We start from the raw sequence: 16,275 nt of genomic DNA, 5'->3' as shown, positions 1-16,275 counted from the left end.
ACACTCCAATTCTTCATCTTTAGAATATTCTCTTAGAGCTCTTGTTACTATAGGATGTCAATAGCAACAACTTTTCTCTACTCGCACGACTTCTCCGTCTTGAGTATGAGGAATGTACACGTTATTGATTTTGATGTACAACTTTTGTGAGCAGATCTTGATGAAGATGCATTCATCATGTCATGACTCATCATTAGTGAACCTCCATCTGCTAATACAAGGAAGTGAGGAAGAATAAGTATTTTTCCATGTGTTAATCATGCAAATTTTACTTACTCTTCGAAAAAAATATATTTTTATAATAAATTAAGTAATTTTAACTAAATAATTTTATTAATAAATAAAAGTTTAAAGATGAGACATAGCTAGAATCCATTTTTTTTTGTAATTTTTTTTAATCAAATAAGTAAATTCATAAGTTTCAACTTATCAAAAAATTATCTAATATTTAATGCATGTAATAACAATAATTTTGATAAAGATATCCATTTTTAATTATAGTAATATTATATAATGGTATATAAGATAATTTGTAAGTAATTTTTATAATAGTGTTTTCGATTATGATTAATTTTGATAATTACTATACTCCGATAATAATTTTCATAGTAACTAAAAATAGTGATTGAAAAAATAAAGGTTAAAAAAATGAGAATTGAAAAAAGTACAAAATTTAAAAATGTGCAACAAAATAAAAAGACATAAATTCATAAAAGATATGAATTGAATATATATACGATGATCTATTATTGAACCTTTAGTCAATTTTGATGAAACGCTTGTTGGTGTTTTAAGGAATTGAATGGTTGTGTTTTAATCCCCCAAATTTGATAATCAACCATTTTATTTATAGACTTTTAACATTAACAAATTACAATATTAATATTGTTAATTACATTAATATGATACTAATAACTGTCTTTACATAACTTTTCTATGATTGTGATAACTAATACTTTCATTTTTTGAAAAATATTTTATTTTTTTAGCATTTTTCAATCTCAAATGCATGAATGGAATTATTGAACTTAGCAATATCAATCCAAATGATTTTCTTCGATTCCACAATCAAGTTTCTTGAATTTATGTAATATTCTGTTTATTTTTGAAGAAATTCTTCTATTCATTTCTTAGATACAATATATATAAATTTAATTTTTATAACTTAAATCAAATTTACGTAACAAAAGTAACACCATGTCCGTGAGGTGAGGGTGCAGTGGCGAGGGAAAGTTTGCAACGAACTAAAGTCATGGGAGACAATTAGCTTCAATGTATTGGATACAAATTAAAGTTAACACATTATTCCACGTTAACATTGAGTGAGGATAAGGTGCAAACTAATAAATGACCATATGGCAAATCATTTGTCACATAAATAAGCCTACTAATTAGTGAGGAGTGAATAGAGTTAAAAAATTACCGGGACCTAAAACACATTCTCCCTTTAAGATATAAGACTTAACATAAACCCCTCAGTACAAGAATTTAACAATGCATGTGGGTATTTAAGAGGATGTCATGTTTTGCACAATCTCATTTTGCTCTCGTCCATCGCTTCGATCATTTTAGACAACTCTTACTTTCCTTTTCCTGTTTGTTGTTTTTTTCCCATTAAACGAACCAATGGTGATGTTATAGGTCATATTCATAACTTGTTGATTTACTATTTTAAATTAATGAGTTTCGAAATCCATTAAGGTTGGCCTAGTAAAGAATTTGGATAATATCCATGAAGCTATATGTTCTAATCTTAATTTCACCATTTTATAACCAAAAAGTTAATGAGGTTTGGACAAATAATCATTTTTTTTTCTCTCCATATAAATTAAAATAATTATTTTGAATAACGAAACTATTTATCAACGAGAACATTTTCTTACCTCGTTTTTGTCTGATCTATCATTTTATTTTTAAATTAAAATTCAATGATTTAAGAATAATTTATCAATGTTAAAAATAACTTTATATCATAATATAAGTTATTAATCATAAAAGTGTAACTTATATATTCAAAAATATTATTTATTATATATTTTAATTATATAAAATAAATATTTATGTTGTACATTATGTAGACTAAAATACAAATTTAACATAAGTTAACTGAATCAACATGTGAATATTTTAAATAAAAAAATCTTAGAAAATTTAAATAAAATCCACCAAGTAAAACTTAAGAAATGAAAATTAAATAGAATTCAAATTAATGAAAAGTGTGAATTTGTATTTGAGATTAGTCATAACAAAAAGTTGATAAATATTTCATAACATGATAAAAAAACAAAAAAAAAATATATTAACATGATGTGTGATATGATTAAAAAATATTTTTCTTTTCTTAAACACATCATTGAAATTCTTGAGAATTATTTTGAATTAAAAAAATAAGTTTAATAAAAAATCTGAAAACCTAAATAAAGATGTAAACTTTAGTAGTAATTATAACTGATAAGGTCTAAGTTAGTTAGTTAAATGATATGTGAGTTATTATAAATTTTTTAATATTTTTTTATTTTAATTCTTATAAATAAAAAAATCACAAATGTTAATAAATATTTTTAGGAGAAGTAAAAAGAATTTTTTTTATTAAAATGCACAAAATTACGTTGATTTCTTATTTTCATTCTCCTATAATTTTTACACTAAATATTTTATTCATTCAATTTCTTAATTAATGTCTAAGGTCACTTATTAGCATCTAGGAAGACCAAAAAATAATAATAGTAGTAGTAGCCAACCGTGGATCGAACGGCGAGCATTTTATAGGATCTGTCTTTTTTTTGTAGCCCTAAGATTTTAGCTTGAGCTTGGATTGGAGGAGATAGAGAAATGGGAATGGAAGCGGAAACCTCTAATTGAGTTGCCATTCCCACCACCATTTCCCATGGCCTCTGTTTGGACACTGCACTTTCGCTCGCTTTCTCTTCGTGTAAGTCTTTAATTCAATTCAACTTTCCTCACTTTATTCACACACAGTGACCACGATGATTATTTATTAACGTTCAAAATTGAATAATTGTAGCCATGCCTCTACATTAGTCGCAGTAACAGTAGCACTGCCACTAGAAATTGCATTAGCATCAGAAATGGAATCTCCAATTGGCGCTCTGGCACCCAACAACTCAAACACGATTCCATCAATTCCATTACCAAATTTCACCATCAACTCGTTAATTCCGTCGCCATTCCTCCCTTTCTGGTACCCTTTTCATTTCACACCCTAATTTTTATTAATTAATTAATTATTATTATCATTATAATTGTTGTATTCTTATTTGTAGTTGAATCGAAACGGTGGAGGCAATTTTCCTATTTGGGTATGTGTTGCGGTTGTGGTTTTGGTTGTAGCGGTGAGAGTGAGGGTAGTTTCCAGAAAAAAGGAGCGTCCTGGTTCCGTGGCTGATCTAGTAAGACGTGGCCAACTTAGATCTGATAGAAGAGGCATGTATGATTTTTATCCATACCCACTTATTCTTACTCTTTTTGCTTTCACTCTTTCATTGGTATTATGTATTTTTCTACCTAATATGCATATAAAGTAAGTAACAGACAGTAATTAGCATTACACACATTACTACTAGTTGGTTAGGTTTGCATAGTGAGATTGAGTTTCCTGCCTAACAAGTAACAAAACCATGATCCACCCATTTGTCTATCTGCATTTTTCTATGCATGTTTTCAGTTCGAGGCCTCTCAAGTATGAAGACCCCTTCAATAATCCCTTCGTCAAGGTTGGTAAAAGTGACTCAACTGTTGAGATGTGCGGAAAGGTTTACCGTTTAGCCCCTGTTACTCTTACTCAAGAGCAACAGGCTACTCACCAGAAGAGGAGATTGCGGGCCTACCAGTGGAAGCGACCCACCATCTTCCTTAGAGAAGGGGACTTGGTTCCTCCGGATGTTGATCCTGACACTGTCAGGTGGATTCCAGCTAATCATCCCTTTGCTACCACTGCCACTGATTTGGATGAGGACTTGGCACAAAACAATGTGTATCAAAAGCATGGAGTTCCTTTTCGGATTCAAGCCGAACACGAGGCCCTGCAGAAAAAGCTCGAAGCCCTACAAAATGTAAGCTCTAGCAAGATAAAGAAATTCAAAGTCACATGCTTTTGATGTGGTTTTAGAATTTCTTTTGTAAATGCTGTCATGTTTTCATCCTAATTCTTAAGCTTTTGGGGGTTTAGCTTTAGCATTCTGTCAGTCTTTCACAGATATATTGATTTTGAGAATCGTCTGTAGTTCAACTAATGTAGCCCACTCTTTTATTACCATATATCAAAATCCATTACAAAACTAAGCAAAGAAGATACTCTCTGATTTTGGTGTATTAGTATTATGGAATGTCATTTGGGTTAGAGAATAGTTTTCCAAACCAGGCTTTGTTTCTTACCCAGCATGAATTAACATTTTAATTATTGGTATTTTGGTTATTTGACCCAGATCGTTGATATCAGAAATTGGCTAACCATATATATAGACACACACATGTGACTTTTTTAAGTGGTTATTTGACTTTTAGTAGCTTTTAGTCTTTGACCATTTATATGGGCAAAATTTGTTCACTCATTCTCGTATTAAAGTAATCCTCTCACTAGATACATCACACAGACATGTATATTGCTGATTCATGCTGAAGTGCTTTTACCTAATTTGGTGCACCATTGAAACCTTTTGTTTTATTTATGCTACAGGACCAGAAACTGAATAAACTAGTGATAGATCCTATCAATGCTAAAGAATTTGAGAGGCCATTCAACTCCCACGCCAGATTAAATGATCAAGCAGATAAGAGCTCTGTAAACAATCAGGTTAGTGGTCCTACCAATGCTAAACAATCACACACACACACACACACTGTTCAAGTGCCTTTCCCACCACTGAAAACCTTTTGTATTATTTATGATACAGGAGCAGAAACACAATAAACTAGTGATAGATCCTATTGATGCTAAAGAAATTGAGAGACCATTCAACTCCGACACCAGATTAAATGATCAAGCCGAAAAGAGCTCTGTAAACAATCAGGCGAGTGCTTCTGACTCCCCAAGAGTAGATAGTGGCCCAAATCACTTTGATAGTACATCATCAGAAGATTCAAGTTAAAAGTGCTGTGAGGCGGGCTATAAATCTCCAGTAACACTAAAAATATAGATTTGAATTTGCTCAAAATTTTTGTACTATTCGTCTTGGAGTCTTAGAACTTTCGAATTGTATAGGTGAGGACTGTAAATATAATTTTATTGCTGCTTATTGTTATGTTGTTACTCAGATTTCACCGAACATGTCTTTTTTTTTTTTGCGGGGAATTGTACAATTCCTCCTGCCCCCGAACCCAATTTATCCATAATGCAATTTGATTGTTCATAAAAACTCGATTAAAGTTTCTGGTTCTGCAACCTGATAATTGGCTAACAGTTTTAGCCTGGAAAACGACGAAGGACGAAAACACTTTTTACAATGTTGTGTATGTTGAAGAGTTACTACTAATAAGGTTGAACCGTTATAGTTAAATTACTTTTTTTTCCTGGATACAACACTGACTGTAGACATCATCAGTTTATCACCACTTACCATTGCTGCCAAATCTAGAGAGTAGAGAGTAACTTCACTCATGATTACCTTTATTAAAGGTATCTAACATAAAATTTGAATTCATCCTAAAATTATAATTATATTTTTTAATTTTTTGTCCTATCCAAATATAAAAATTATGTTCTAAAGTAATTTCAACTTTGACAAGATTTAAGAATATTAAATTGAGCACGAGAATTTCCTAAAAGTTGGGAAGGTTTGATAACTTAGTACAAGTGGAAATAAAGTTGCACTTGCCCTGTTGTCGACACGGAACCGGCATAAGTGGAACATACACGATTTGTTGAAAAATCATTTGGAAAAAAATTAAAAAATGTGAACACTACGCATTTAAAAAAGAATTATATTAGGCGCCTAATTTTTATGTACGGTAAGTGTAAAGAATTTTACACTCCACCAATTAGAATTCACCCTAAACATGGTTTTTAAAATAGTTATTATAAAAATGTTAATAATTTATCCTACATGAAATATTAAATTTATGAGTTTAATTGATAATTTTATAAGATTATCTAATTATAAATTATCATTGATATTATAAAGAAGTTATCATAAAAATTAAAAAAATATTATATATGATAAACTACGATTAAATAATAGTGTAAATCTGTTTTATATTATGCATGCAGATATTGTTATCTCAAATTTTATATTAATGTTCCTATCTTTTTTGGTCATATTAAGTTATCACTTATCAACCATTTTATCGAATATTCTTTCTCTTTTCTTTTGTTTCTCTTTGTTATTCAATCTTTTAGTAAAGAGATTGAGTGAATGCAACTTGTCTTAAAATAAAAGAGAGAAATGGCCAAAAGCAAAGCAAAAACAGGGAATTGAGGTTGTCTTAAAGGAAGTAGTCCCTCTAAAATCGCAAAATGATTATAAAAAAAAACTAAAGTATGCAGTAGCGTAATTGGGCAGTGTACAGTGGGCACTGGCCCCTAGGACAAAAATGCGCATTAATATCAGAGGTGACCCGACACAAAATCCCCTTCCTACATGAATGAATCAATTTTGGAGTATAATGCCAACATAGTTTGGTCACACTCGGTCAACGATGGCCAAGGGCAGACTGACGGTACTTGAACAAAATCTTCTCTCATTTTTTGGATCTGCACCACTATCTTTCTCTTACATTATGGTTGGTTGTAATCAAAATAAAAAGAAAAGAAAGATAGAGAACGAAATAAGAGAAAAGAAAGTGGTTTTCCTCGTCTGATTGACACATAAATTAAAAAGGAAAGACCAATGTGGTGGATTTCATGCTGAAAATTGGTTCTTTCTAATTTAAGAAGAGAGAGAAACGGTAAATTGAATTAAAAGATAAAAATATCTGACTCATAAAATATTGTTATTTTTATTTTAATTGGTATTTTTTTTATTCTTTTAATTTATCCTGTATCTTGAGCGTACATTTTGTGTTTTATTTTTTTATTATATATTATTTTTTGTTTAAGAATATTAATATCATTTTATAAATAATTTTTTCTCATTTTCTACTCAATTAAATAAGAGAAGAGAAAACTTTAACTTTCCCTTTTTTTCCCCTCTTCTTTTCTACCAAACCATTGAACAATCATCTCATTTTTTACTCTTACTCTTTCCTTATATACTTTCTTTTCCGTCCACTTTCCTTTGTAAATCATAGTGTTAGTCATGTTTTTATTGTTTTATAACAAGGCAAACTCTTAAATTCTCATAACGAGCAAAGCAAACTTTTCATCAAAGGCGTTATCATACTTCTAAAGTGGAAAATCCAAAAGGCTATTTTCACTCTAAAAATGCAAAATTTTATATTTATGAAAGAATAATACATCCATATGTTTCAACATATCTTCCTCCAAATAAACTTATGACAAGCAAAATCTGTAAAGACGAGAGATGATGGCTTTAACAACTAAAGTTACGGAGTATATAACGGACTTGTGTTGTGTCACTCATTCTTGGCAGAAGCAGCCTGCTTTGCTCCAACAGAAAAGAATTCAGAGATGACTTCAAGGGGCATGCCCTTTGTTTCTGGAACCTTCAAAAACACAAATATCCACGAGATGAAACAAACAACTGCGTAAATGGCGAATACACCACCAAGTCCTAAAGAGCCCAGCATCACAGGCAGCGAGTATGTGATGATGATGTCTCCAATCCAGAACACTAATGCACAGATAGCAATGCAGAGGCCACGCACCCTAGTGGGGAAAATCTCTGAGCAAAGGATGTTTGGAATTGGTCCATAACCCATCACAAAGCAGCAGAAATAAACCACAACGCATACTGTTGAGATTGCTGCATGGGCGACATTGCCAAAATTTACCAGGCTTCCAATGACCAAAATAATGAGTGACCCAATCAGCACGGGGATTGTAGTAAGTAACAACTGCCTGCAAATGACGGAGTATGTAAATGACAATAAATCAAGATGCACAGAAGAAAAATATTAAAACATGTGTTTTGATAAAAGAAAAATAAAATCTGTAACTTAGCTTGAGTAGAAACCAGGGCTATTCATTTTTTTTCCCATTAGAATGCACATGTCTGGGAAACACTAGTGGTCTTACTTCTCGACTAATCTTTTAAGTAACCGAATGAAACAAAGGTTAAATATTTGTGGGTTCCAGAGTTGTGTTACATAACCAGAACACACACTAAATTCTACGGGATTTCTCTTTCCTTGGTATTTATGCTTCTACTTGTGTTGTGCAATGAAACGCATTTGATATATATACCTCAAGGAGAACAGCGACAAATTCAGTTTTTGCCCTCATCCACCAAACCGATGTCATTAAATTAATGAGGTATCAATCGAGTTCGGTATTAATTATCACTTTACCAAATGCATGAAAAAGAAGAGATCCTAGAATACAGGCAACCAAAAATGTAAAACAGGGATACATCGAGAAAACTGCAGATTAGGGTAAAAAACAGAGAGCGTGCGTACCTTCTGCCTGAAACATCCATGAGCTTCATGGCTACGCCTATACAGGGAAGCATCAAGAAGGTTGTGAAAGCACTGATAAGGAATGATGCCGACTCTGAGCCAATGCCTATATCTGAAAGAAGAACTTCAACACCGGCCTCTTCAAGGATTTGAGGTGTGTAATATAGAACCCCATTTATCCCTGAAAACTGCACAAAAATGAAGAATTAGGTGTCAGTCATTTATACGAAGACGTAAACCAATAAAATTGTTGCACTAAACTGGAGAAGCAAACATGGAATAGTAAGATTATACAGACTTAAGTAGCTTTGAATACTTGAAGAAAAGAGTATAAAAAATTCTAAATCACTAACAATGATGTCATGACTTAAGTTTACTCCATCTGAATTTTATTCACATGACATGAGCATGATTATTGAAGTTCTTCACAAATGTTCTTTGTAAATTACTAGGGAATAACAAACAGTATTACAAGATAAGTAATCTAACATTTACGTGCTAGAATAATAAACACTAGAACAACATAAGCAGACTTCAAAGCAGAAGGCTTATGTAAGGTTTTTGGACCGATTAGGTTGAAGTATTGCTATTGAAATCCCCTGCTTCCCAACATTGCTCCCCTGACCCCCTCCCCAAAATAAAATAAAAGGAAGAAAAGCAAACAAAAAGTGCGAGTGAGTATGGAAAAGATGACGAATGGGAAGAATACTAAATACCACCCTTCTATCATGATAATAAACAAGGCCAACGAAGAAGATAATATGAATAGTAACCACACATTACCTGCTGAAGTATTTGTATTCCAACTCCAACAACCAATGCATGCTTAACCCCTGGTTCAAGAAGAGCTTTCCAACTTGGCCCCTTTGAAGCTGTCTCAGATGGGTGAACCATTGCAGGCCCAACTGGGTGTCCATCAATAAGCTCCTTGGAGTAAAGAGCGGGTTGGCTTACCAAGGCAGCAGCCTGGACAAATTCGCCTTCACCGGGAATCGATACAATGGATCCACGACGAGATGCAGAAACTCCCTCCTCATGTAAATAAATCCTTTTAAACCCTCCTTGTTGTTTTCCATCCTCACCTTTATCAGTCCATTTCCATGCCAGTTGCCAGCCACCACCAATACCTGTACTACCACCTTGCTCACCTGACCCTTGCATGAGACTACTGTGACGCCTCATGCTGCCAAGGATACTGCCATGGGAAGGAGGAGGAGGAGGCAAGTCTTTTTCAAGGCTTGTTGTTTGGCGTGAGATTAAAGGACTGTGCAAATTATCATCAGAGTCCCCACCGGCTGCATCTGACATGTAGTCCTCACCTTCCCTTTGTAAGCTCTCTTCATCCCACTGTTCATTTTTAGCATGCGGCTCAGCAGTGCTGAACATGCTTCCAAAATTTGGAAACAGAGTGCTTCGCATGCTTCCTCCTGCTCCTGTCTCGGGGAGCTTCTCATGAATGCTACCAAACAGTGTCACCAGAGGATCCATGAGGGGCATGCTTTGGTTGATGATGCTTCCATGGCGTGACGCAAGGCCAATAGAACTCTGTCCAGTGACAGGTTTTGCTAACCAAGAAAGGCCTGCTTGGGATCCATATAATCGAATTTTATCTTTCTCTGTTGCATGTTCATGACCATCAGCCACCTCGTCAGCAGGGCCAATTATGTACTCTTCGATAGATGTATCACCCCCAATCCCGAGACCTTCAACCAGCAATGCCATCTCGCCTGTATGAATTAATAAAATCATAAAATGATTCATCATAGCATTTACAAATTTCAATAGAGGTTGAAAATTACGTACTAATTATATAGTCATGTAACTATTCCAGAGTCTCAGTATGGCAAAAACCGTCATCTTTACAATATATAGCATGTAACAAGTATGGTATCAGAAGCACAGTGGACATGACACAGGAAATATATAAACACGAGCTAGCTCTCTCTTGCAGATCTAATTACTTCTTACGGTCATTACTTAGGAGTTGGGAGTATAACTAACTATCGTAGATACCTTCGATTTCTCACAATGTTAATAATAAAAAAATCCAATGGTTTTGAAAAAGATTCACCAACCACTATTGCGGTCTCAACATCAAGTAGGGAATTGCATCAGCCGCATCTATTAACAATTTTTTGACACTATCAAAAACTTCAACTCAAATTTAAAACCTTGCACAAGTGCTCTAGAGGAGAGAATAAACCCCATCCCAGGTCTGTAAATTTGTATGAGCAAAAATTTAGGAAGAGCTGGGATAACACTGAGTAGCAAACAGAGGTTGGCAAGAAGGAGATATGCAACAATGAGCAGTTGTTTGGGTCCCAAAAAATCTGAAGATGGTATAATAGTGTACTGTAATAAAAACGTCAAAGGTTTTATGTTACAGTTGCAATTTTATCCCAATCCTTAATATTTTTAGAAAATTACATAAATGTGGTTGATGTAGTGACGACAATTATGATTGTGGACCGTATCTTAAAAAATCCTGATCCCGATATTACAGCGAATTCAGATCAAGGTAAATCATAACTAGTGATTGGTGTAAATAATAACATTACCTGACACATCCTCCCTTCCGCGCAATCTTTGGAGCACCTTCTTAGCCTCGAGCATCCTTCCTTTGCTGACCAGCCACCGAGGAGACTCGGGCAAGAAAAAAATGGTCAATGCAAAATACAAGAGAGAAGGAATAGACAGAACCCCAAGCATGAGCCTCCAGCTAGGCGCGGGACTCAATGACATGCCAAAAACCATACAGTACGACAAAAACATTCCTCCAGAGCCACTGAACTGAGGAAGCGTATTCAACGACCCCCTTATTTCAGACGGCGCCGTTTCAGATATATAGACCGGGACAAGAGTCACAGCAAGGCCAATCCCAAATCCATCAAGTAGCCTCGCCAAGCACAACACATACACATTTGGGGACCACAGCATCACCAAACCACCCAAGAAATAGAGCACAGATGAGATTATCATCATGGGTCGCCGACCGAGCCAATCCGCTATAGGACCAGAGCATGTGGTGATTACCGTTGCTCCAATCAGGGACATGGCCACCACAAGCCCTTCCATAGTTGTTTGCAACGCAAGGTCTTTCTTAATGTAAACAATGGCCCCTGCACAACAAGAATCAGTAATCTGCTAAGCAATTTTGATCATATACCTTAAAAAATTGAACGATAATAATCACTTGTCAGTGATAAAAGATACTGAGAACAAAGAGAGCAGAGACCGTATCAGATTCAAAGAATATTAAAATAACATCTAATTAATCTTATGGAGTAAGACTAGATGCAGCAGTTCTTCAGGTGATTTGGCTAATCAGAATACAAGTTTTAATTGGTTAATCCGCATAAATAAAGGTTCGTATAAAAGTCAATCTAGATTGTGGAGCTAAAACTCTTAATTCTGTTGGGAGAATTACGCAACTAACTGTATCTAAAATTTGTTCAATATTCAATTTCTTGCGAGCAAGGATGGATCATAAACTTTGAGATAGAAACAGAATGAGTATTTCACAGCAGGATCCATAATGATTGATTAGAGAAAAAGAAGGAGTAGGGATTGGAATCATACCGGCGATGGTAGCATTATCCCATCCCTGGAGGAAATTGCCGATGGAAGCGGCAATGGCGACGAGGACGGCACCTTTCATTTCGGAGATATGGTGAAGCTGCGAAAAGGAACCTGTTAAATAAGAAGCAACAAAAACGATTTTCTCTCTTTATTCAACCAACCAACCAACAAAAAGGAAGAAGAGAGGTAGTTAGTTGGGATTGAGGTTGACGGAGTATCTATAAATTGAGTTCGGACGGTGAAAGCGAGAGAAGCAATTAAAGAATCCGAAAATTCAGATCGCTATTCCTCCATTTGCTTACTCACTCAACAGAGTGATAGAAAGAAACGCTGGACAGTGATTAAGAGAAAGAGAGAGTCACGAAAATATATTTTCTTAGTTTTGTTGTACTTGTACTAGTAGTCTCTGTAGTTTATAATATCTTTTCTGCTTGATGGTAAAAGAGGAGAAGGCAATAAAAAGAGTATGAAGTGGATGGAATCTGTTAGTGTGTTGTGTACGCGGACAAAAAGGGCTCCAGCAAGTGCCAGATCACTCCAATTATGCACAACACAACACTAAACCCTGAAATCATGGCCAAAAAGTTAAAATAATTCTGGTTTTGAGTCAACTAAATAATTTTACTTGAAGCGGTGCCTGTGAATTCTTGCAAGTCGAACCTGTTTTTCCTTTTTCAGACACCTCCAACCTTTCTTGCATTACATATATCCCCATTTATTATTCTAATTCTAATATTCTACGCTATTTGTCTCTCGCCGTTGGCATGGCATAATCGAACGGACAATTTTTTCCTTTCTATTTTCCGTGCTCTTTTTTACAAGTTTGTTCTATATTTTTTTTCTTCCAATTTCGTCTTACGTTCCGTATATTTTTTTTCCAACTTATTCTAATTCTTAACAATCATTATTTGGCGAATTTGGACGGTAGCAATTAATTTGCCTTTCCCATTTCTTCTTTTAGTGAAGCTGTTACTCTTTTTTGAGATATTCTTATGCAAGCACACCACTCAACATCTCATTTATAAAAAAATTAACAAATTTTAAAATATAAAGAAAAAATATTCTTTATTTATTATATTTAATTAGATTCCTTCTAATAAGAAAATAATATAAATAATTTCCTTTCATAAATATTTCACATATTTTTGTGAGATCAAATCTTTATTTAAGAAAACTAATTGGATTGAACGATTTTTCATTTCCTATAATATTTTTTCCTCAAAAAAAAAATATTTCTTTCCTATTTACCAATTCCTTTGGTAAAAAAACAAATTCAATTCCTATAATATTTCTTCCTCCAAAATAAAATAAAAACTATACTTCTTTTTGTTTTTTTTTTTTTACAAGAAACAAACTTATTTTATTTCAGAAACCGGAATAGGATGAATACAATGATAAATACAATCAAAAATCGAAATTCTGGAAGCTAACTAATGATCTTAACGCTTTTGCTAAACAATGAGCGACATAATTGACTCACCTCCTAAAAAAAACTCACCAGAGAGTTTGAAGAACTAAGAAGATAATGTTTACATCTTGAAAGAATGTCATTAAATTTTATCATGTCAATGACAATTTTTCAATCTAATTCAAATACTCCTTTAATTTTATTTCTATTCTACATGAATCACTCACGTTGTTCTGCGGTCAACTTTTGAATCTCATAACCTCTTAAAAGTGTTGTAAACAATCTTGAATAGAAGATGTAAGCTGGACAATAACAGATAGACGAAAAAAAAAGTATTATTATATTATTTTTACTTCTTTTAAGGTAGATGATAAATTGATGAATATAATTATGACATTGAATATTATTTTAACTTTTTTCAAAAAGTGCAAAATTATTATTTTTTTAAAAAAAGAGAGAAAAAAGATACTGCTACTCTTTACAATCAATTATTTATTGTTTTATCATTCTAACATGTGTAACATTGCCCACAATAAGTAATCGATAACTTAATTTTACCTAATCTAGATTAATACTTATTACTAATGATTATTTTAAATTAGATATTATATTTTTCTTTTTTAGACTTTTTCAATCAAAATAATAAATATCTCTTTCATTTATTGAATAGATTAATTTTTTATAATATATTTTTGGAGGAAGAGATATTATAGGAATTGAATTTTATTTTTACCAAGGGAATTGACTTTATTTAATAAAAAAGAAAGAGATATTATTTTTTAGGAAAAATATTATAGGAAATGAAAAGTCGACGAATTTATTTTTATTTTTTTTTAGAAAGAGAATAATTATTTTTGTAGGAACAAAATTATAGAAAATAAATCTATTTAATGAATGAGATAGATATATTTATTATTTTGATTGAAAGTAAATCTATTCATCTAAATAAAAATAAAAATATTTAATTTATAAGAATCATTAGTAATAAGTACTACTATTACATATTTGCATATTCCTTTCTAAATATGGGATTTCTATTTAAAAGGTTGAATGATATTATTAGAAAGTTGGTATCTATATCTCTTTGACCGCACGCTTATAATTATTATCTCTTCGACCGCATGCTTGTAACTATTATCTCACAAACCACAAGTTTAGAAAATCAGACTTTTCTTTTTGTTGTGAATTAAGAAAATATGTAGTACAGTATGATATAAGTGTATGATTTATGAATGTAATTATTATTCTTTCTTTATTCAAAAAATAAATAAAAAAATTATATAAAAAATAATATAGTTATTCATCTTTTGTAATAAGGTGTATGAATATAATAACTGTATTATTCTTTAAAATATATTATACTCATTATGTATGTTTACTCTTTCTCCCTATTGGACAGGTGAGAATCAATTTACCTGTGTTCTTATTAAGATTGAAATGTGATATAGTGAATATTGTAAACTCAATATTAACCCAACCAAGACTCAATAGATATGGAAGGGTAGCCTTTTTTATTTAATTGAATTTCAAATCAATAAATCTATTGATTTGAAATTCAATTAAATAAAAAAGTCTAGACTTCAGTCTTTATAACTAGTTATACAGTTTGATCTACTACCAAAGAAGCTAGACAAGAACTGCCACAGGAGAGGGCTCAAGCTTGCTTACTTCTTAGAGTAAGGTCAACCCAACTAATTCACATAGTATGTTAATCTCAACATTACATATAATTAATAATCAAAGAAATATATAATTATAGTTAAGGTATATTTTAAGATAAATATAATATCGTGTTCGATAAAATGTTGTTATTACTTTGGTCTTAAGTATAAGTTAAAAAAAATCATATATTTTGGTCTCAAACATAAATAAATATTAACTAATTTTATTATATTTAATATGAGATTAATTCTAAAATATTCTTCATTTAATTAAAAAATTATTTTCAATGATTTTTTATATCATATTCCAACGAAGGTTTATTTGTAAAGAAAACTTATGTTTTGTGTGGGATTAACAAAATTAAATAATATTAAATATTTTTTAAAATAAATATTATAATTATAAATAAAATTTGTTACAGCTATAAATAAGAACTAAAAGGATGATTAAACCTATAAATTACAATAACTTTTTTAAATACTTATTATAGATATTTTGCAAATGCCTCACATTATTTTTTTTTCACCCTAAAAATATTTTCTACTTGATACTTCATCTTAAAAGTTAAATAAGTGAGAAAATGTAGTTAATAATGATTGACATAAATGATAGTGATTCATATCTCTTAATTGTGTGATATAAAATTTAAATCTCGATTGATTTCTGCATTAAAAAAATAATAATAATAAATTTTGTCATTTTTAATTACTAGGCCGCTGTCGACATTTTCTTGATGTTTATATACTTTGCTTGAATAGCCCGTTTGGGATCGTAACCTAAACGCCTTTAATCAAACCTCTTACTCACATCAACTGGTTTAATAATCCGTAAGTCTTGTTGGAAAGGGGGTTGATCACCTTCTTTGGCATTTTCCACGTTCTCCCTCTGATTCTAAATCAATTCCCCTTTTTTCTTTTAAGACCATAGTTTGCCCCAAATACAAAATTGGATCAGTTTACTAATGAAGACAACTGAGGCAACGGAAATTTTATGACTTGCAAAATATATACTACAACCGGGGTATCTCTCCAAAATGATATTCACTCTTCAAACATAAATTTATTAACTTTTATATTAATTAAGAAAGTTAATTA

At 32.1% G+C, this 16,275-nt stretch overlaps 2 protein-coding genes across 2 annotated transcripts; one reads left to right on the top strand and one right to left on the bottom strand.

Annotated features, from left to right (window-relative positions):
- The first annotated feature begins 2,758 nt into the window (after positions 1–2,758).
- Positions 2,759–5,255, top strand: LOC100793031 (protein MULTIPLE CHLOROPLAST DIVISION SITE 1). Its single transcript, XM_003522950.5, has 6 exons — positions 2,759–2,932; positions 3,026–3,202; positions 3,285–3,448; positions 3,686–4,073; positions 4,697–4,813; positions 4,914–5,255. The coding sequence occupies exons 1-6, from the start codon at positions 2,888–2,890 to the stop codon at positions 5,106–5,108; spliced, it is 1,086 nt and encodes a 361-aa protein (XP_003522998.1). The 5' UTR covers positions 2,759–2,887; the 3' UTR covers positions 5,109–5,255.
- Positions 5,256–7,373: 2,118 nt separating this feature from the next.
- LOC100791976 (monosaccharide-sensing protein 2) lies at positions 7,374–12,787 on the bottom strand. The gene is made up of 5 exons (XM_006577865.4): positions 12,112–12,787; positions 11,091–11,651; positions 9,316–10,259; positions 8,533–8,720; positions 7,374–7,975 (listed from the first exon to the last, which is right to left on the bottom strand). The coding sequence occupies exons 1-5, from the start codon at positions 12,188–12,190 to the stop codon at positions 7,531–7,533; spliced, it is 2,217 nt and encodes a 738-aa protein (XP_006577928.1). The 5' UTR covers positions 12,191–12,787; the 3' UTR covers positions 7,374–7,530.
- Between the last annotated feature and the right edge of the window lie 3,488 nt (positions 12,788–16,275).

The sequence above is a fragment of the Glycine max genome, chromosome 4 (genome assembly GCF_000004515.6).
Source record: "Glycine max cultivar Williams 82 chromosome 4, Glycine_max_v4.0, whole genome shotgun sequence".
Taxonomy (NCBI): domain Eukaryota; kingdom Viridiplantae; phylum Streptophyta; class Magnoliopsida; order Fabales; family Fabaceae; genus Glycine; species Glycine max.
The sequence above is the reverse complement of the archived record's forward strand: the minus strand, read 5'-3'. Positions and strand labels throughout refer to the sequence as shown.

Bases quoted from the DNA above. Each gene is read 5' to 3' on its own strand.
- LOC100793031 (XM_003522950.5), top strand. From the start codon at position 2,888: ATGGCCTCTGTTTGGACACTGCACTTTCGCTCGCTTTCTCTTCGT. The intron at 3,203-3,284 runs GTACCCTTTTCA...TCTTATTTGTAG, and splicing joins TCGCCATTCCTCCCTTTCTG to TTGAATCGAAACGGTGGAGG. The intron at 4,814-4,913 runs GTTAGTGGTCCT...TTTATGATACAG, and splicing joins AGAGCTCTGTAAACAATCAG to GAGCAGAAACACAATAAACT.
- LOC100791976 (XM_006577865.4), bottom strand. From the start codon at position 12,190: ATGAAAGGTGCCGTCCTCGTCGCCATTGCCGCTTCCATCGGCAATTTC. The intron at 11,652-12,111 runs GTATGATTCCAA...CTTGTTGTGCAG, and splicing joins GGATAATGCTACCATCGCCG to GGGCCATTGTTTACATTAAG. The intron at 8,721-9,315 runs GTAATGTGTGGT...ATTTTTGTGCAG, and splicing joins GAATACAAATACTTCAGCAG to TTTTCAGGGATAAATGGGGT.